Source organism: Anomaloglossus baeobatrachus, chromosome 10 (assembly GCF_048569485.1).
Source record: "Anomaloglossus baeobatrachus isolate aAnoBae1 chromosome 10, aAnoBae1.hap1, whole genome shotgun sequence".
In the NCBI taxonomy this organism is placed as follows: Eukaryota; Metazoa; Chordata; class Amphibia; order Anura; family Aromobatidae; genus Anomaloglossus; species Anomaloglossus baeobatrachus.
The window spans coordinates 72,933,714-72,954,953 of record NC_134362.1 but is presented as its reverse complement, the minus strand read 5'-3'; the positions used below and the strand labels follow the sequence as shown (position 1 = coordinate 72,954,953).

At 43.8% G+C, this 21,240-nt stretch overlaps 1 protein-coding gene across 2 annotated transcripts in view; it reads left to right on the top strand.

The window, feature by feature from the left end:
• The window catches only part of SIRT3 (sirtuin 3), a 29,429-nt gene extending 8,189 nt beyond the window's left edge, over window positions 1-21,240 (top strand). For both annotated transcript variants that reach the window (XM_075325181.1, XM_075325182.1), the window contains exons 2-9: window positions 741-833; window positions 911-1,013; window positions 4,494-4,634; window positions 7,315-7,547; window positions 16,520-16,620; window positions 19,230-19,391; window positions 20,444-20,645; window positions 20,754-21,240. In XM_075325181.1, coding sequence (XP_075181296.1) covers window positions 758-833; window positions 911-1,013; window positions 4,494-4,634; window positions 7,315-7,547; window positions 16,520-16,620; window positions 19,230-19,391; window positions 20,444-20,644 — 1,017 coding nt within the window. In that variant the 5' untranslated portion in view covers window positions 741-757 and the 3' untranslated portion in view covers window position 20,645; window positions 20,754-21,240. The remainder of the gene's footprint in view (window positions 1-740; window positions 834-910; window positions 1,014-4,493; window positions 4,635-7,314; window positions 7,548-16,519; window positions 16,621-19,229; window positions 19,392-20,443; window positions 20,646-20,753) is intronic.

Below are 21,240 nucleotides of genomic sequence, written 5' to 3'. Positions count from 1 at the left end.
ATGAACGAGCATAACTGCAGGTTTTAACTGCATATAGAGGTAACATTTGGTTAGAGACCCCATAAATAAGAGATTACCGTGAAGTGGTTATAGGGCAGTAGTGAATTGATCAATACATTAGTTAAATTTCTTTTTTCAAATAATCCTCAGCAGTCATGCAAGGTGACATTTCAATTTTTTCCATTTTTCATATGGCTAGTTGTATTTTTCATTCTTTATGTATCATAAAGCAGTTATGCTCGTTCATATGTCTCTGAATTTGGTGTGCAGCTTTCACTTCATATAGAGAGAAAACTCTGACTTGTGCATGGCCAAATAGAATAACATTGGTCCCAGTGCGATCCTATGTTTTGTTGGACTGAATACACTTGTCTTCACGAACCCTCACAGACATTTCAGGGCTCTATGTCAGCTCTCCGACCACTTGTTTTCTTCCAGTATCTCAGGGGTTAATGGATTGAGGCTGCAGAGTCAAGGTTAGAGCTGGCGCTGGGATCACACCCACCAGACTGACGGGCACAGGAGCCTATTGGCGTTAGTGTATGATGGGGAGGACGCAGACAGCGGACACCTGACCACCCAGCACAGGATACACAACATTATATACACATGACACCCTGTATATACAGAGCAGAGGCTCAGCCGGACACCATTGTCTATGTATATAGTCAGAGGAAGCACCAGTTGATTCATTTTACATTTATATCCACCACTGAGTCTTTATTCCATCTCCTCTGCAGCTTCATAGTGAGATATTATGGCTTTGCTGTGTGTTTCCTACCAACCCTTTAAGAAAATGGTCCTGTTGGCGGCATCCTCACAACCCCTGAGAGGTAAGGACAGTTTCCGATATCGCTGAAGGACTGTCTTCACTTTTTACACAACTTTCTTAATCTTTTAACTCATTCAGTGCAAAGGATCCATGCAGGCCTGTGTCATCTGCTGCCACATACTGGAAGAAATCAGATTTCCTTATCGAAAGGCTGTAAAACCCGGCTTAACTTGTGTGCAAGGCAAGTAATGTATACACCATGGTCCAAATTATTATGCAAATCATATTTTTCTCTGATTTTCCTAAATGGTCGGTGCAAATGATAGTCAGTCTAATAAAAGTCATCACCCATTAGCGTATACATCAAATTTTAATGAAGAAACCTCCCAATGATAACAGTATAATCTTCAAAATAAAAAAACCCTCAAAATGCACTGTTCCAAATTATTAGGCACAGTAGAGTTTCTAAACATTTTATGTGTTTTAAAGAACTGAAAATGCTTATTTGTGGAATTTGCAGCATTAGGAGGTCACATTCACTGAAATTAAAAGCTATTTAAATCCAAAACATCCTAAGAGGCTACATGTTAAGATAGGAAACCTTCCTTGATATCACCTTCACAATTCTTGCATCCATTGAACGTGTGAGTTCTTGGAGAGTTTTTGCTTGAATTTCTTTGCATGATGTCAGAATAGCCTCCCAGAGCTAGTGTTATGATGTTAACTGCCTCCCACCCTCATAGATCTTTTGCTTGATGATACTCCAAAGGTTCTCTATAGGGTTGAGGTCAGGGGAAGATGGTGGCCACACCATGAGTTTATCTCCTTTTATGCCCATAGCAGCCAATGACACAGAGGTATTCTTTGCAGCATGAGATGGTGCATTGTCATGCATGAAGATGATTTTGCTCCTGAAGGCGTGTTTCTGCTTTTTTTTTACCATGAAAGAAAGATGTCAGAAACTCTATATACTTAGCAGAGGTCATTTTCACACCTTCAGGAACCCTAAACGGGCCTTCCAGATGTCTCCCCATGATTCCGGCCCAAAACATGACTCCTCCACCTCCTTGCTGACGTCGCAGCCTTGTTGGGACATGGTGGCCATCCAACAACCATCCACTACTCCATCCATCTGGACCATCCAGGGTTGCTCGACACTCATCAGTAAACAAGACTGTTTGAAAATTAGTCTTCATGTATGTCTGGGCCCACTGCAACTGTTTCTCCTTGTGAGCACTGGTTAGGGGTGGCCGAATAGTAGGTTTATGCATCACAGCAAGCCTTTGAAGGATCCTACACCTTGAGGTTCGAAGGACTCCAGAGGCACCAGCGGCTTCAAATATCTGTTTGCTGGTTTGTAATGGCTTTTTAGCAGCTGCTCTCTTAATCTGATGAACCTGCCTGGCAGAAACCTTCCTCATTCTGCCTTTATTAGCATGAACACGTATGTGCTCAGAATCGGCCACAAATCTCTTCACAGTACGATGATCACGCTTAAATTTTCGTGAAATATCCAATGTTTTCATCCATTGTCCAAGGCATTGCACTATTTGATGCTTTTCGGCAGCAGGGAAATCCTTTTTCTTTCCCATGTTACTTGAAAATTGTGGCTGCTTAATATTGTGGAACATCCGGTTTTCCTTTTATTGGGCCTCACCTGGCAAACTAATTATCACAGGTATCTGAGATTGATTTCAGTGATCCAAAGAACCCTGAGACACAATACCATCAATGAGTTTCATTGAAAAAACAAAATAATAATCGCTATGACACTTAAATCCAATTTGCATAATAATTTGGAACATGGTGTACAGTGAGATGCCGTCTATCCTGATGTTGGATTATGTAATGTTCTATAATATCCAATATAAATAATACATAGAACAATGGAACAGTGACCCAAACTTTACAAGGTGTTTTTGGAGTTCATAAAACAATAAAATATAAAAAAAAGAAACTTTCCAATATGCTTACAGAATCTACCAATATACTTTCACTATGCCATGTATTCCCTAGCAGTCTTCTGTATATATTGTACCGACCTCATCCATAGTAAAGAATATGGTGCAGCTTCAGCTCCTGAGCATGCTCAGTTCATGCAGTGCGCACGTCCACCATATGGTGGGTGTTTCCAAAAATATAAATCTGGGTGCAGTGGGCTCCGGCACTTGGTTAGGTTTACTTGGTGCTGACACTGACCCTATTCAAGTTAAACCAGAGAAAAAGTGGTGTGACTCCATTTTAATAAAAACAGTCATTTTTTTTCACATTTTAAAACATAAACACAAAAATACCCAAAATTACATAATTCACAGCAAAAATCCTCAGTAGTGGGTGAGTTGGTACCATTCAGCAATATGTATACAATTATAGTTCATACAATAGCAGGTCAGCACCAGTTGGCAGTAATGCTCTATATGAGTAGACTATATTAGTAAAGTAGTAAAGTGCAAAACATATATCAATTAGGGGCTTAAACAGTCTATCCGCCACCACCTATAGTGATATAATCACTATATATATAGCATGAATATAGCCCAGGTACTGAACCTATACTAACCAGTTATGTAGGTACCGCAACACCCGCTTGTCCCAACGCGCGTTTCACCTTCTTCATACGTCCCCTGAAGAAGGTGAAACGCGTGTTGGGACAAGCGGGTGTTGCGGTACCTACATCACTGGTTAGTAGAGGTTCAGTACCTGGGCTATATTCATGCTATATATATATAGTGACTATATCACTATAGGTGGTGGCGGATAGACTGTTTAAGCCCCCAATTGATATATGTTTTGCACTTTACTAATATAGTCTACTCATATAGAGCATTACTGCCAACTGGTGCTGACCTGCTATTGTATGAACTATAATTGTATACATATTGCTGTATGGTACCAACTCACCCACTACTGAGGCTTTTTGCTGTGAATTATGTAATTTGGGGTATTTTTGTGTTTATGTTTTAAAATGTGAAATAAAAATTACTGTTTTTATTAAAATGGAGTCACACCACTTTTTCTCTGGTTTAACATTAATATAGTGGTTTCCAACACATGTTTTTTGGATTTGATTTAACTGACCCTATTCAAGACCACTGCACTTTAGTCCTGAAAGGAGTTACATTGATGTTATTTAGGTAGAGCAGGTAATAGAAGAAAAAAATGATATCAGTTCTGCTAATCACACTCTGATCAGAGTGCGATCCAATTTTCTGGGATGTGGAGAAGATGGGGAAAAAAAAATCTTCATTGTGAAAATCAGACTGCACTCTGATGTCATCCGATTCCTGTTTGATTTTTTTTTTCTACGGACCCATTGACTTGCATTGCCGAGTGGGATCTCATTTACGGAGGCAATTCGGACATGCTGCGTTTTTTTAATATTTTTTTTATGTTTTCTCCTTGTACAGACTCTGTCCAAGGAAAAAAATGGGCTTGTGTTCGGCCTCATAGAATAACATTGGTCTGAGTGTGATCCAATGTTTTGTTGGATTGCACTCAGATAGAAAATTCGTCTGTCATGAGCCCTTAAGTCATGTCCATATCTTTAGTCCAAGTTCTGTCTGTAAAAAAAAAAAAACAACAAAAAACATACCGCACTCTGACCAATGTTTTTCAATGGGGCAGCGCAGAGGAGCATTTTTTTTTCATGGACTGAATCTGCATGCAAAAACAATGAATGTGTGCTGCTTTTGTACCAGAATTAATCTTCGCTTCCTTACAGTTGGGTGCGAGCACATAGCATTAAGAGCAGCGCTCTGTCCCTCACCGATGTGGCCGAGAAAATAAGGGACGGCTTCTACCAGCGCATATTAGTCATGGTTGGCGCTGGAATCAGCACAGACAGTGGGATCCCAGATTTCAGGTACGTGTGACAACATGTGGACACTAACACGGGGGGAATATGGCAATAACATACTGATCCCCATGGGTGTGGGCGCACAATATGTCAGCACCATGTAAGTCATACCTAATAACTATATTCATGAATAGTAACAATTTAAGATTTTCTCCATTGCAGAAAATGATCACTGGATATATAAAGAGCATAAAATATCAAAATGATTGGAGTAGTGTATAAATGCATTATACACCGTGTGCAGAATTATTAGGCAAATGAGTATTTTGATCACATGATACTTTTTATACATGTCGTCCTACTCCAAGCTGTATAGAGAGCCAACTACCAATTAAGTAAATCAGGTGATGTGCATCTCTGTAATGAGGAGGGGTGCGGTGTAATGACATCAACACCCTATATAAGGGGTGCTTAATTATTAGGCAACTTCCTTTCCTTTGGCAAAATGGGTCAGAAGAGAGATTTGGCTCTGAAAAGTCCAAAATTGTGAGATGTCCTGCAGAGGGATGCAGCAGTCTTGAAATTGACAAACTTTTGAAGTGTGATCACCGAACAATCAAGCGTTTCATGGCAAATAGCCAACAGGGTCGCAAGAAGCGTGTTAGGCAAAAAAGGTGCAAAATAACTGCCCATGAATTGAGGAAAATCAAGCGTGAAGCTGCCAAGATGCCATTTCCCACCAGTTTGGCCATATTTCAGAGCTGCAACGTTACTGGAGTATCAAAAAGCACAAGGTGTGCCATAATCAGGGACATGGCCAAGGTAAGGAAGGCTGAAAAACGACCACCTCTGAACAAGAAACATAAGATAAAACGTCAAGACTGGGCCAAGAAATATCTTAAGACTGATTTTTCAAAGGCTTTATGGACTGATGAAATGAGAGTGACTCTTGATGGGTCAGATGGATGGGCCAGAGGCTGGATCAGTAAAGGGCAGAGAGCTCCACTCCGACTCAGACGCCAGCAAGGTGGAGGTGGGGTACTGGTATGGGCTGGTATCATCAAAGATGAACTTGTGGGACATTTTTGGGTTGAGGATGGAGTGAAACTCAACTCCCAGACCTACTGCCAGTTTCTGGAAGACAACTTCTTCAAGCAGTGATACAGGAAGAAGTCGATATCGTTAAAAAAAACAAACATGATTTTCATGCAGGACAATGGTCCATCACATGCATCCACCTACTCCGCAGCGTGGCTGGCCAGCAAAGGTCTAAAAGATGAAAAAATAATGACATGGCCCCCTTGTTCACCTGATCTGAACCCCATAGAGAACCTGTGGTCCCTCATAAAATGTGAGATCTACAGGGAGGGAAAACAGTACACCTCTCGGAACAGTGTCTGGAGGCTGTGGTGGCTGCTGCACTCAATGTTGATCGTAAACAGATCAAGCAACTGACAGAATCTATGGATGGTAGGCTGCTGAGCGTCATCATATAGAAAGGTGGCTATATTGGTCACTAATTTTTTGGGGTTTTGTTTTTGCATGTCAGAAATGTTTATTTCTAAATTTTGTGCAGTTATATTGGTTTACCTGGTGAAAATAAACAAGTGAGATGGGAATATATTTGTTTTTTATTAAGTTGCCTAATAATTCTGCACAGTAATAGTTACCTGCACAAACAGATATCCTCCTAAGATAGCCAAATCTAAAAAACTCCACTCCAACTTCCAAAAATATTAAGCTTTGATATTTATGTCTTTTGGGTTGATTGAGAACATAGTTGTTGATCAATAATAAAAAAAATCCTCTAAAATACAACTTGCCTAATAATTCTGCACACGGTGTATAGGAAGATCTCCCTTGCCTCGTTGATCATGATGTGACGATTGATGGACATAGAGCATAGGTTTTGGACCTAAAAAAAGTTGTAATTTTGCATTTTCTTGTGATGACATGCTAATGCTGACTGAACGCAGACATCGGTCAGAAAGTTGATCTGCAGCGTTTTATTTTAGTTCAGTGTCAGATATTACCCCATAATGTAGATGAAAAGCTGCCCATGCCACAGGATGTCATCTCATCAGTGAAGATCAGTCACAGATCACGGCAGAGATCAAACAATGATTTAACATCTAAATGTCCAAAACATTGTCACAGACCACAGATGACCATACGTTTTTCAGAAAACCTCAGTATACGGCTAACTTAAAGGCAGTGTATCAGCAGGACTTCACATTTCTATCTATATGTGCATGTAGCCGTTTTTACAACAAGGCCAGCAATAACTTTACATGGCCAGTCTGCTCCTCCATCACTGAGAAATGAATGTATGAATTAATATGCAAATGAGGCTGAAGAGCTATGGTAGATCTGAAGCATCTGTCACTCCAGCTCTATTCTCCACCCAGCAATACCTCCTCCTCCTGTTTGACTGACGGCTACTTTGCCTGTAATAAAACAGCATAGCGCATAAAGGCTGTGAGTCCAGCAGGAGGAGGCAGTGATGCTGGGTGGGGAATAGAGCTGGAGTGACATAGGCTTCAGATCTACAAATAGAAATATAAATAATTTGAAGACGGGGGTATATCTCAGGAATGTAATGACAGAGGAGCAAAAAAAACAACAAAAATAAATGGCAGAGAGTGGCATTTACACCAAGTATTAAAATTACCGATTTATGGCAGGTCCTGTGCAAGATGCGGGTGGTCGTCCTTTTGTCTTTTATCCCGTGTCTTTTTTGCTCCAGGTCTCCTACTAGTGGACTGTACAGTAAACTGCAGGAATATTCCCTCCCATATCCAGAAGCTATATTTGATCTCAGCTTCTTTTTACGTGAACCCAAACCCTTCCTGCGTCTGTCCCAAGAGCTGCTACCTGGGCGTCATCACCCCAACTCAGCACATTATTTCCTGCGTCTCCTACATGACAAAGGACTATTGCTGCGTCTCTACACACAGAACATCGATGGGCTGGAGAGAGGTGAGGTGCTACTAGCCATAGGAAACACGGCCCTGGACAGGGAACGTGGAAACCTCAGATTGTGGGTGTCCACAGGACTGCGCGAACATGATGCACTACATTATTTGTGACAACATTGAAACTTTTTTTTTTTTTTTTTGCAGTAAGACCACATGCACACATTGTGTGCCGTATTTTTTTGGATTATATCATAAGATGCACCTAGATTTTAGAGAAGGAAAATATACAAAAATATATTTTGAAGCAAGAAATGTAGTCATTATGCACTGTTAAGGTGGGATCTGCTACTTACACGTTTATGGGGGTAATGTCTCCCAATTCTGTACTATTGTTCCCATCCTGGTGTATATGTGGCCCATCCTGGTATATCTGTCCTCCATCCTGGCATGTATATCCCTAATCTTGGTGTTTATATCCCCCACCCTGGTTCTGTATATATGTCACCATCCTGGTATAAATGTGGCCCATCCTCGTAAATATGTTGCCCTTCCTGGTATATGTGTGTGTGTGTGTGTGTGTGTGTGTGTGTGTGTGTGTGTATATATATATATATATATATATATATATATATATATATATATATATATATATATATATATATATATATATATATATATATATATATATATATATATATATATATATATATATATATATATATATATATATATATATATAAAATATTGTATTCCCCATACTGGTATATCTGTTCCCCATCCTGGTATACTGGACATGTCTCCTATCCTGATATATATGTGGCCCATCCTTGTAAATATGTGGCCTATCCTGGTATATATAGGTGTGTGTATGTGTATATATATATATATATATATATAATCTATATATATATAATTGTCTTATTCTGTCTGTCTGTCTGTCTGTCTGTCTGTCATGCTCCGAAATTGTGTCCTTACGGTGACACAAAGCTGATTGGCCGCTGGGCTCGCCATGGCCCCGCCCCCCCACACGGATTGGCCTCTCGCCCCGGCTCTCTGCAGGCCCCGCCCCCCTCACGCAATGCACGCTCGCTCTGGCCCAACTGACACGGAGCTCCGATTCCCAGGTGAGTACACACACACACACATCAGATCACACTCACTCTCACACTCACTCTCACACATCAGATCACACTCACTCTCACACTCACTCTCACACATCACATCCACACACTGACAACATGCTGGGATATCGCTTGCTTCTACACCGGCTCCGTCAGGATCCCGGCAGCGCCAGACATAACCTTGCGATGCTGGGATCTTGACGGAGGCTGTGAAAGCTGGTAACCATTATACACATCGGGTAACTAAGGTCCCTTAGTTACCCGATGTGTATCATAGTTACCAGTGTACACCGGCTCACACTCACTCTCACACACACCTCACACACACATCACATCCACATACTCACAACATCCTGGGATATCGCTTGCTTCTCGGCGGCGATACTGTGCTGTTGTGAGCTTCCAGGACCTGCCGGGGGATCACATGGCCAGAAGCATGTGATATCCCCGGATGTTGTGAGTATCAGCGCGTATGTGCAATATCGTCAGTGTGTGTGTCTTTGTGTGTGAGTGTATGCGATCGGGTGTGTGTGAGTGTATGCGATCGGGTGGGTGTGAGTGTATGCGATCGGGTGGGGGTGTGTGGGTGTGTGTGAGTGTATGCGATCGGGTGTGTGTGAGTGTATGCGATCGGGTGTGTGTGAGTGTATGCGATCGGGTGTGTGTGAGTGTATGCGATCGGGTGTGTGTGAGTGTATGCGATCGGGTGGGTGTGTGTGGGTGTATGCGATCGGATCTGTGAGTGTCGGCAGAGGAGCACGGCGTGCTGGAGGAGGCTGAGAGGAGAGAGGCTGAACCTGGGGAAGGCTGGGATGGGGAGGCTGATGCTGGAGACGGAGAGGCTGATGCTGGCGCAGCATGGCGGATGGAGCACCTTTGGGAGTGCGCAGCATGGCGGATGGAGCACGTTTGGGAGTGCGCAGCATGGCGGATGGAGCACGTTTGGAAGTGCGCAGCATGGCGGATAGAGCACGTTTGGGAGTGCGCAGCATGGCGGATGGAGCACGTTTGGGAGTGCGCAGCATGGCGGATGGAGCACGTTTGGAAATGCGCAGCATGGCGGATGGAGCACGTTTGGGAGTGCGCAGCATGGGGGATGCAGCACGATGGGGAGTGCGGAGTATGGCGGATGGAGCACGTTTGGGAGTGCGCAGCATGGAGGATGCAGCACGATGGGGAGTGCGGAGTATGGCGGATGGACCACGTTTGGGAGTGCGCAGCATGGCGGATGGAGCACGTTTGGGAGTGCGCAGCATGGCGGATGGAGCACGTTTGGGAGTGCGCAGCATGGGAGATGGAGCACGATGGGGAGTGCGCAGCATGGCGGATGGAGCACGTTTGGGAGTGCGCAGCATGGGGGATGGAGCACGATGGGGAGTGCGCAGCATGGCGGATGGAGCACGTTTGGGAGTGCGCAGCATGGCGGATGGAGCACGTTTGGGAGTGCGCAGCATGGCGAATGGAGCACGTTTGGGAGTGCGCAGGATGGGAGATGGAGCACGATGGGGGGTGCGCAGCATAGGGGATGGAGCACGTTTGGGAGTGCGCAGCATGGGGGATGGAGCACGTTTGGGAGTGCGCAGCATGGCGGATGGAGCACGTTTGGGAGTGCGCAGCATGGGGGATGGAGCACGATGGGGAGTGCGCAGCATGGCGGATGGAGCACGTTTGGGAGTGCGCAGCATGGGGGATGGAGCACGATGGGGGGTGCGCAGCATAGGGGATGGAGCACGTTTGGGAGTGCGCTGCATGGCGGATGGAGCACGTTTGGGAGTGCGCAGCATGGGGGATGGAGCACGTTTGGGAGTGCGCAGCATGGCGGATGGAGCACGTTTGGGAGTGCGCAGCATGGGAGATGGAGCACGATGGGGAGTGCGCAGCATGGCGGATGGAGCACGTTTGGGAGTGCGCAGCATGGGGGATGGAGCACGATGGGGAGTGCGCTGCATGGCGGATGGAGCACGTTTGGGAGTGCGCAGGATGGGAGATGGAGCACGATGGGGGGTGCGCAGCATAGGGGATGGAGCACGTTTGGGAGTGTGCTGCATGGCGGATGGAGCACGTTTGGGAGTGTGCTGCATGGCGGATGGAGCACGTTTGGGAGTGCGCAGCATGGGGGATGGAGCACGTTTGGGAGTGCGCAGCATGGCGGATGGAGCACGTTTGGCAGTGCGCAGCATGGGAGATGGAGCACGATGGGGAGTGCGCAGCATGGCGGATGGAGCACGTTTGGGAGTGCGCAGCATGGGGGATGGAGCACGATGGGGAGTGCGCTGCATGGCGGATGGAGCACGTTTGGGAGTGCGCAGCATGGCGGATGGAGCACGTTTGGGAGTGCGCAGGATGGGAGATGGAGCACGATGGGGGGTGCGCAGCATACGGGATGGAGCACGATGGGGAGTGCGCTGCATGGGGGATGGAGCACGATGGGAAGTGCACACCTCCCCCCAACACACACACATACGCGCGCGCGCACACTGCACAACACACCACACCACACACACACACTGGGAACCACAAACAACTGCCCTACACAGACACCCACACACACAGACAACGCTGCACACACAAATATACGCACATACCGCACAACACGCACATTGCACAAAACATACCTCCCCCCAAAACACACCACACACACACAAACTGCGCAACACACACACAACGCTACAGACACACAGCGCTCCACAAACAACGCAACACACAAATAACACCGCTCTCACCCCCCCTCACACCCAGACAACATCCAGAACATGTACAGCCCCTACACAAACACTTGGTAACTACACACAACAACATCTAGATATATATATATATAACAAAAATCATACATGAACTACACAATACGTAAATTCTAGAATACCCGATGCGTAGAATCGGGCCACCTTCTAGTATATATGTATATATATATATATATATATATATATATATATATATATATATATATAAAATTATTCCCCATCCTGGTATACTGGGTATGTCTCTACTGGGTATGTCTCCCATATGTCTCCCATCCTGGTATATATGTGGCCCATCCTCATAAATATGTGGCCCATCCTGGTGTGATAAAATATATACAGTTAGGTCCAGAAATATTTGGACAGTGACACAATTTTCGCGAGTTGGGCTCTGCATGCCACCACATTGGATTTGAAATGAAACCTCTACAACAGAATTCAAGTGCAGATTGTAACGTTTAATTTGAAGGTTTGAACAAAAATATCTGATAGAAATTGTAGGAATTGTACACATTTCTTTACAAACACTCCACATTTTAGGAGGTCAAAAGTAATTGGACAAATAAACCAAACCCAAACAAAATATTTTTATTTTCAATATTTTGTTGCGAATCCTTTGGAGGCAATCACTGCCTTAAGTCTGGAACCCATGGACATCACCAAACGCTGGGTTTCCTCCTTCTTAATGCTTTGCCAGGCCTTTACAGCCGCAGCCTTCAGGTCTTGCTTGTTTGTGGGTCTTTCCGTCTTAAGTCTGGATTTGAGCAAGTGAAATGCATGCTCAATTGGGTTAAGATCTGGTGATTGACTTGGCCATTGCAGAATGTTCCACTTTTTTTGCACTCATGAACTCCTGGGTAGCTTTGGCTGTATGCTTGGGGTCATTGTCCATCTGTACTATGAAGCGCCGTCCGATCAACTTTGCGGCATTTGGCTGAATCTGGGCTGAAAGTATATCCCGGTACACTTCAGAATTCATCCGGCTACTCTTGTCTGCTGTTATGTCATCAATAAACACAAGTGACCCAGTGCCATTGAAAGCCATGCATGCCCATGCCATCACGTTGCCTCCACCATGTTTTACAGAGGATGTGGTGTGCCTTGGATCATGTGCCGTTCCCTTTCTTCTCCAAACTTTTTTCTTCTCATCATTCTGGTACAGGTTGATCTTTGTCTCATCTGTCCATAGAATACTTTTCCAGAACTGAGCTGGCTTCATGAGGTGTTTTTCAGCAAATTTAACTCTGGCCTGTCTATTTTTGGAATTGATGAATGGTTTGCATCTAGATGTGAACCCTTTGTATTTACTTTCATGGAGTCTTCTCTTTACTGTTGACTTAGAGACAGATACACCTACTTCACTGAGAGTGTTCTGGACTTCAGTTGATGTTGTGAACGGGTTCTTCTTCACCAAAGAAAGTATGCGGCGATCATCCACCACTGTTGTCATCCGTGGACGCCCAGGCCTTTTTGAGTTCCCAAGCTCACCAGTCAATTCCTTTTTTCTCAGAATGTACCCGACTGTTGATTTTGCTACTCCAAGCATGTCTGCTATCTCTCTGATGGATTTTTTCTTTTTTTTCAGCCTCAGGATGTTCTGCTTCACCTCAATTGAGAGTTCCTTAGACCGCATGTTGTCTGGTCACAGCAACAGCTTCCAAATGCAAAACCACACACCTGTAATCAACCCCAGACCTTTTAACTACTTCATTGATTACAGGTTAACGAGGGAGACGCCTTCAGAGTTAATTGCAGCCCTTAGAGTCCCTTGTCCAATTACTTTTGGTCCCTTGAAAAAGAGGAGGCTATGCATTACAGCGCTATGATTCCTAAACCCTTTCTCCGATTTGGATGTGAAAACTCTCATATTGCAGCTGGGAGTGTGCACTTTCAGCCCATATTATATATATAATTGTATTTCTGAACATGTTATTGTAAACAGCTAAAATAACAAAACTTGTGTCACTGTCCAAATATTTCTGGACCTAACTGTATATATATATATATATTATATATAATTAACCATCCTGGTATATCTGTGCCCCATCTTGGTATACTGGATATGTCCCTCATCCTGGTACATTTGTCCTCTATCCTGGTATATATTTTCCCCATCCTGATATGTATGATCTCCATACTGTCATATATGTCCCCCATCATGGACCCATCTCTGTGTATATGCTTGTCATAATCCCACACACATAAAAAATAATCTGTACTGAATAACTGAATATACTATATAATAATTAATTAATTTTAATAATTTTATTCATTTATATAGCGCTATTAATTCCACAGCGCTTTACATACATTTGCAACACTGTCCCCATTGGGGCTCACAATCTAGAGTCCCTATCTGTATGTCTTTGGAGTGTGGGAGGAAACCGGAGTACCCGGAGGAAACCCACGCAAACACGGGGAGAACATACAAACTCCTTGCAGATGGTGTCCTTGGTGGGATTTGAACCCAGGACCCCAGCGCTGCAAGGCTGCAGTGCTAACCACTGAGCCACCGTGCCGCCCGATAATATACTCAGAAGTATTTTTTAACCACATATGGGGTATTAGCGAATTCAGGAGAAATTGAGTAACTCAATTTAACATTCATTTTCTTTTGAAAACTAAAAAATTGGGGCCAAAGAAACATTTTATTGGAGAAAATGGGATTTTTTTCATTTTTTCAGCCCATATTTTATACATTTCTTTTGATTGCCTGTGGGTTAAAATTGCTCAATACATTCCTAGATAAATTCCTTGAGAGGTGCAGTTTCAAAAAAATAATCACTTGTGGGGCGTTTCTGCTATTTTGGCATGTCAGGGGATCTTCAAATGCAACATGGTGTCTGCAATATATTCCAGCCAAAATGGCGCTCCAAAATTCAAATTGCGCTCCTTCCTTTCCAAGCCCTGCCGTGCGCCCAAACAGTAGTTTTTCACCACATGTGGTATCAGTATACTAAGGGGAAATTGTGTAACAAATGTTATGGTGCCTTATTTTACTTTTACCCTTGTGAAAATGCAAAATGTGGGGCTAAACAATATTTTTGTAGGAAAAAGTCAAATTTTGGGGGTTTTTTTCTTTCACATTCCTTTAATTCCTGTGAAGCGCCTAAAGGGTTAATAAGGTTCTTGGATGGGGTTTTGAACACTTTTAGGGCTGCAGTTTTTAGAATGGTGTCACTTTTGGGTATTTTCTGTCACATTGGATCCTCAAAGTCACTTCAAATGTGATAACTAAATATTTTGAGGGAAAATGAGAAATAAGCTTTGAACCCTTGTAACTTCCTAACGAAAAAAAATTATGTTTCAAAAATGGTGCTGATGGAAAGTAGACATGTGGGAAATGTTATTAACGATTCTGTGTGAGATAACTCTCTGGTTTAAGCTTCCTTCACACGTCAGTGAAAAACACGTTTTTCAGTAACGTGTTAAAGACGCATGTGTCCCTCCGTGTTCCATGATTTTGGCACACATGCGCTATCCGTGTGCTATTGATAGCACACAGAGATCAGGCACTTATACTCACCTGTCCACGCTATTGCTGTCCATGGTGCTGATGTCTCCAGCCGCCGCTGTCTCCCCTCTGCTGTTACTTCCAGGCCACAGTGTAGTGAATATTCATGAGCATAATGAGCCGGCCTGGAAGCAAGAGACACCAGCGACCAGAGGCAGGTGAGTATAGAAAATCATTTTATTTCAAAGATATGTGTTTTTTCTGGTACGTGTTTCACGGATCACACTACTGAATTTTTACATTTTTTTGTCAAATTTTCAATATTTTCATAACTAAAAGCAAATCATATCAACCAAAATTTACCGCTAACAGGAAGTGCAATATGTCATAAAAAAACAGCCTTAGGGTATGTGCGCACGTTGCTTTTTACCTGCTTTTTACCTGCTTTTTTGCTGCTTTTTCTTCTGCGCTGTTTAATGCCAAAATGGATGTGTTCTTCTATTCAAGCAAAGTCTATGGGAATTTGGGTTTCTTGTTCACACTATGTTGTTCAAAATGCTGCCTTTTTGTGGCAGAACTTTGGTCAAAAACTCAGCTTTTCAAAGAAGCAACATGTCAATTGTTTTTGCCATTTGGGTTTTGCACTGCAAAGCTGAGTTTTTGACCAAAGTTCTGCCACAAAAAGGCAGCATTTTGAACAACATAGTGTGAACAAGAAACCCAAATTCCCATAGACTTTGCTTGAATAGAAGAACACATCCATTTTGGCATTAAACAGCGCAGAAGAAAAAGCAGCAAAAAAGCAGGTAAAAAGCAGGTAAAAAGCAACGTGCGCACATACCCTTAATCACTGGGATCCGTTGAAGTGTTCCTGAGGTATAATGCTAATTACAATACACATCTATATTTGACATGTCCTTACAGTCAAATTATTTTCAATCTTTTCTAGGGGTACAATCATTTTTAACCAGGCCAATTTTCATTATCTTTTTTATTTTTTATCTGTTGAACTAAACCTCAAAAGCAATGTCTGATTTTCTTTAGTTGTTTTTTGGTAAATTTAATTGAAAATTAAATTAAAAATCAATTTTGTTAGTTCAAGTTATTTCAGTCACTTTTGTGGGGTTTTCTTAGTTTAAAGGGAACCTGTCAGGTCCTGTATGCACCTAAAACCATGAGCGGTTCTGGGTGTATATTCCTAATCCCTGCCTAACTGTCCCTGTACCTAGTTGCATAGATAAAGAGATCTATAGAAAACGTATTTCTAAAGATCCTTTATGATATGCTAATGAGGACAGGGACTAGTCAGACGTTAGTTTCCTTGGCTAGTCAGCCCCCTTAGCATGTAGGCACGCCCCTGTGAACGTACTAACATGCTAAGAGGGTGGAATGAGCGCAGAAACTAACACCCTTGTGACTAGTCCCTGTGCTCATTAGCATATCATAAAGGATCTTTAGAAATACTTTTTCTATAAATCTCTTTATCTATGCTACTAGATACAGGGACAGTTAGGCAGGGATTATCAATATGCACCCAGAATTGCTCGTGGTTCTGGGTACATATTGCACCTGACACGTTCCCTTTAACAGAAGATACCATCAACTTTGCCCATGTGTGTATATTTACTCAACCTGTCAGCTATCGACATATTGCTGGATTTTACAAAATATCACTATAAATGGTGATTGATAATACTGTATCTCCGGGTCTGAATTTCAGCTGCCGGTATTCCCGCTGAGATGTTGGTAGAAGCCCATGGCTCATTTGCCTCATCCACATGCACAATGTGCCTCAAAGAATACCCCGGAGAGACCTTCCGTGTAAGTGGTGCCGTGCCTACTGTGCTGTATCCTGTGGGGGGGGTTGCAGTTATAGTCATTTTGTATTATTCAGGTGTAAATAACGAAAAACATCCACTTTAGAGATAATGTTGTGTTATATGAATGGTACAGATGCACCACATGATGGACACTAATGGCACCTGAGGGACCTCATTGACATTGATAGAACGTTTAGAGAGCGCACAGCACATGGCAACTTGTTGTGTATGGGGCTCAGTAGCCACAGGCTAGTCAGTCTGCCCCTGCTGACATTTGCCTACTCTGAAAGTCTCCCCAACGGGCATGTGAACATCAGAAATGGACCATAAGACAATGCAGGATGTTGGCCTGATATCATGAATCACGTTTTCCTGCTCATGATGTGGACTGATAGATGCATGTGCTTCACACCTGGAGAAGAGACGGCACCAGGATGTATTGCGGGAACAAATCAAGCCAGCGAGGGCAGTGTGATGCTCTGGGCAGCCTTCTGCTTGGATACCCCGGGCCTGGGCATCATGTGGATGCTTCTTTGACAAATACCCCCTAGTTCCTCACTATTGCAGATCATGTACACCTCTTCATAGCATCGTTAAGCCCCAGTAGCAGTGGCCCCTTTCAAGAGGGTAACGGTGTAGTGTATCCCTCACATTTTTGTATTATTATATCATTTCGTGGTACCATACTGAAGATATGACCCTTTGATACAATGTACAGTGTCAGTGTGCAGCTTGTACAACAGTGTAAATTTGCTGTGCCCGCTAAATAACGCAACACACAGCCTTTAATGTCTAAACTGCAGGCAACAAAAGGGAGTACACCCCTAACTAAAATTGCCAAATTGTGCCCAATTAGCCGCTTTCCCTCCCCGATGTCATGTGACTCATTAGTGTTACAAGATTTCAGGTGTGAATGGGGGGGGAGTTGTGTTGCATTAGGGGTTATCCCTCACACACTCTCTCATACTAATCACTGGAAGTTCAGCATGGCTCCTCATGGCAAAGAATTCTCAGAGGATCTGAAAAAAATAATTATTGCTCTAGATAAAGATGACCAAGGCTATGAGAAGATCGCAAGCACCCTGACACTGAGCTGCACACGGTGGCCAAGACCATACAGCAGTTTTTCATGACAGGTTCCACTCAGAACAGGCCTTGCCATGGTTGACCAAAGAATTCGAGTGCTCAGTGTCATATCCAGAGGTCATCTTTTCAAAATAGACATGAGTGCTGCCAGCATTGCTGCAGAGGTTACAGGGGTGGGGTTCCGCATGTTAGTGCTCAGACCAAACTCCGCACACTGCATCAAATTGGTCTGCATGGCTGTCGTCCCAGAAGGAAGCTTCTTCTAAAGATTATGTACATAAAAGAATGCAAACAGGTTGTTGAAGACACGCAGACTAAGGTTATGGATTACTGGATCCATGTCCTGTGGTCTTATGAGATCAAGGTAAACTTATCTGGCTGAGATGGTGTCAAGTGTGTGGTGTCAGGTGAGGATGACAAAGACAAGTGTGTCCTGCCTACAGTCAATCATGGTGGTGGTGGCAGTGTCATGATTTGGGGCTGCATGAGTGCTACTGGCTGCAGAGAGATACAGTTTATTGACTGATCCATGAGTGCCAACATGTACTGTGACATACTGAAACAGAGCATGATCCCGTCCCTTCATATTCCAACATGATAATGACTTTAAATACACCTCCAAGACGAGCACTGCCTTGCTACAGAAACTGAGGGTAATGGTGTGGACTGGCCAAGCGTCTCCAGACCTAAACCCTATTGAACATCTGTGGGACTTTTTCAAATGGAAGTTGGAGGAGCGCAAAGTCTCTAACATCCACCAGCTCTGTGATGTCATGGAGGATGGAAGAGGATCCAGCGGCTCCTGTGAAGCTCTAGTTACCTTCATGCCCAAGAGAATTAAGGCAGTGCTTTAAAATAATGTTGGCCACTAGTGATGGAGGAGCGTGCTCACCACTGTTCATTACTCGATCGAGCATCGTGGTGCACCGATGCAAATCGAGTACCAAGTGTTATGCAAGTTATTGTGAAATTCGAGCATTTTCAAGCTCCAATGGTCGAGGCTTGATTGAGTAACGAGCTGTGGCGCGCACGGTTGCTCATCACTAGTGGCCACACAGAATATTGATACTTTATGCACAGTTTGGCCATTTTCACTGAGGGGTGTACTCACTTTTGTTGCAAGCTGTATGAAATTTCTGCATATCTTGCCAGTAAAAATGCATGGTTTTGCCACTTTCTTTATGCATTTTTGCTACGGTTTTCCCCATACATTTATATGGGTGAAATCTGTAGCAGAAACACTGAAAGAATTGACATACTGTGGATTTAAATCTGCAATCAGAAAATACTGAACGTGTGCAGGAGACTCAGGAATCTCGATGACTTTGCTGGTATCAGGAAACCCCTCAGTTTTTGTGCCAAATCTGCCCTGAAAAAACGCATAAGAAACACGACAGATCTGCAAAGTGTGCACAGAGCTTTATCCTCACCAGCAGACATTGCTTATGACACATCAGATGTGCTTGGTTATACTGGAATAATATGCAAACACAATGTTAAAGCCTCATTTCTGCATGTTTACAGGATGCTGTAATGAAGTCTGAAGACCCTCGCTGTTCGGCTTGCGGAGGTCTCATTAAACCTGACATCGTCTTCTTTGGGGAGCAGCTACCGGCCCGATTTTTCCTCCATCTGACCGATTTTCCCAGGGCAGATCTCCTGATTGTCATGGGCACATCACTCGAGGTTATACAGACCGCAGGAAATTATACTAGTTTGCATTGTCCAGATGTCACGCTTTAATGGTAACCTGCGAAGTGCTCTCTGCTGGCCGGACCCCACACATCATAGATCAGAGGCCGGCTCCTGCATTACAAACACATATACTCGGAAACACTGCAACATTTCAGAGAAAACAGCTGAAAGTACGACCGGGGACAAGGGGACTAGTCCAAGAGGCATGTCCCGGCCAGCTTCTCCCCGCCAGCTCAGATATACTGACCGTCCTCTGCTTTGTCTTTAGGGAGATACCTGTCATTGTCTTTGGGTGTTTCCGGGTAGAACATACAGTATGTTTGTAATGCAGGAGCCGGCCTCTAAGTCATGGTGGTCCGGGCAGCATGAGTCACGTGATAGATTCCCTTTCATATAGATGAGACCAGCCCACTGAATTGTTCATGTGACAATGCCATACAACCCACAGTGCTGTACATAGGGGGATGGCAAACATACACGACTCGTACAGAAACAAGGACCATTTTATAGGAAGCCATTTATATTAAACAGCTCTTTATAGTCATCATCATCACTGTCCTAATTGGGACTCACAATCTAAATTCCCTATCTGTATGTCTTTGGAGTGTGGGAGGAAACCAGAGAACCTGGAGGAAACCCACGCAAACACCTTAGTGGGCTTTGAACCCAGGACCCCAGCGCTGCAAAGGAACGGTGCTAACCACTGAGCCACTATACAGTCCTAACCACTGAGCCATCATACAGTCCTAAACATTGAGCCATCATACAGTGCTAACCACTGAGCTACAATAGTGCTAACCACTGAGCCACCATATAGTCCTAACCACTGAGTTACCATACATTGCTAACCACTGAGCTACAATACAGTTCTATCCACTCAACCACCATACAGTGCTAACCACTGAGTCACCATGCTGTGCTAACCACTGAATTTCCATACAGTGCTAACCACTGAGCCACCATGCTGTGCCTGATAAGAGCCTCCTAAGGAACGATCAGGTCATTTTATTCTACTTTAAACCCTGTTTTATCACCTTTTGTAGGTGGAACCCTTTGCCAGTCTGGTGTATGCAGTGCGGAGCTCTACACCACGAGTCCTCATCAATCGAGACCCGGTGGGACCTTTTCTGGACAATTCAGATGGGCTCAATGTGGTAGAATTAGGAGAGGTCACCACTGGGGTGAAGAGACTTGTAAAACTACTGGGATGGGATCGTCAACTGGATGAGATGGAAAAAAAATAAGGTATGTAGAAAGAAGGGACGACATTGTACTAATATAGGTCGTGGTGTAAAATCCGATCAACAAACCTTTCATATTCCAAAAAAACTGTTCATCTTCTTCCTATTCCAGAACTTTGTAAGTGAAGACCTTAATCCACGCCCGGAATGAGCCTGAGGCCAATCTGCTGCCTCTGAGATGACCTCTCCAGCCGTGTTTCACGTGTTGATGAGATATCAGTGACATACATAGAGGCGTCTAGGTCTCGGACATTGCGGTATCTGGGTGAAGATGTAATGATTTCTGCTGTGTAGTGTTAATACAACGAAATTAGGAAAATGTTCCTATAAGTGCATAGAGGGGTATAACTGCATGTGGTGCAGAATAGCGGCACACTCAGATCCCAGCGCCTAAGGAGACCCAGAAGCTCCTCCACCAGATGAGAATACGTGGCACGTGGTAGCTCTGGGTCTTCATACACATTTTGCATTATGACCCAGGAGCGTTAGTTTCCCTCTGTTCCCATACCTTAGTACTGTGACTGACCTGGAAGGTAGATTTTACATAGAATCAGCACCAGGACACTTTTTACAATAAAATTGTGACTTTTAGTATTTTA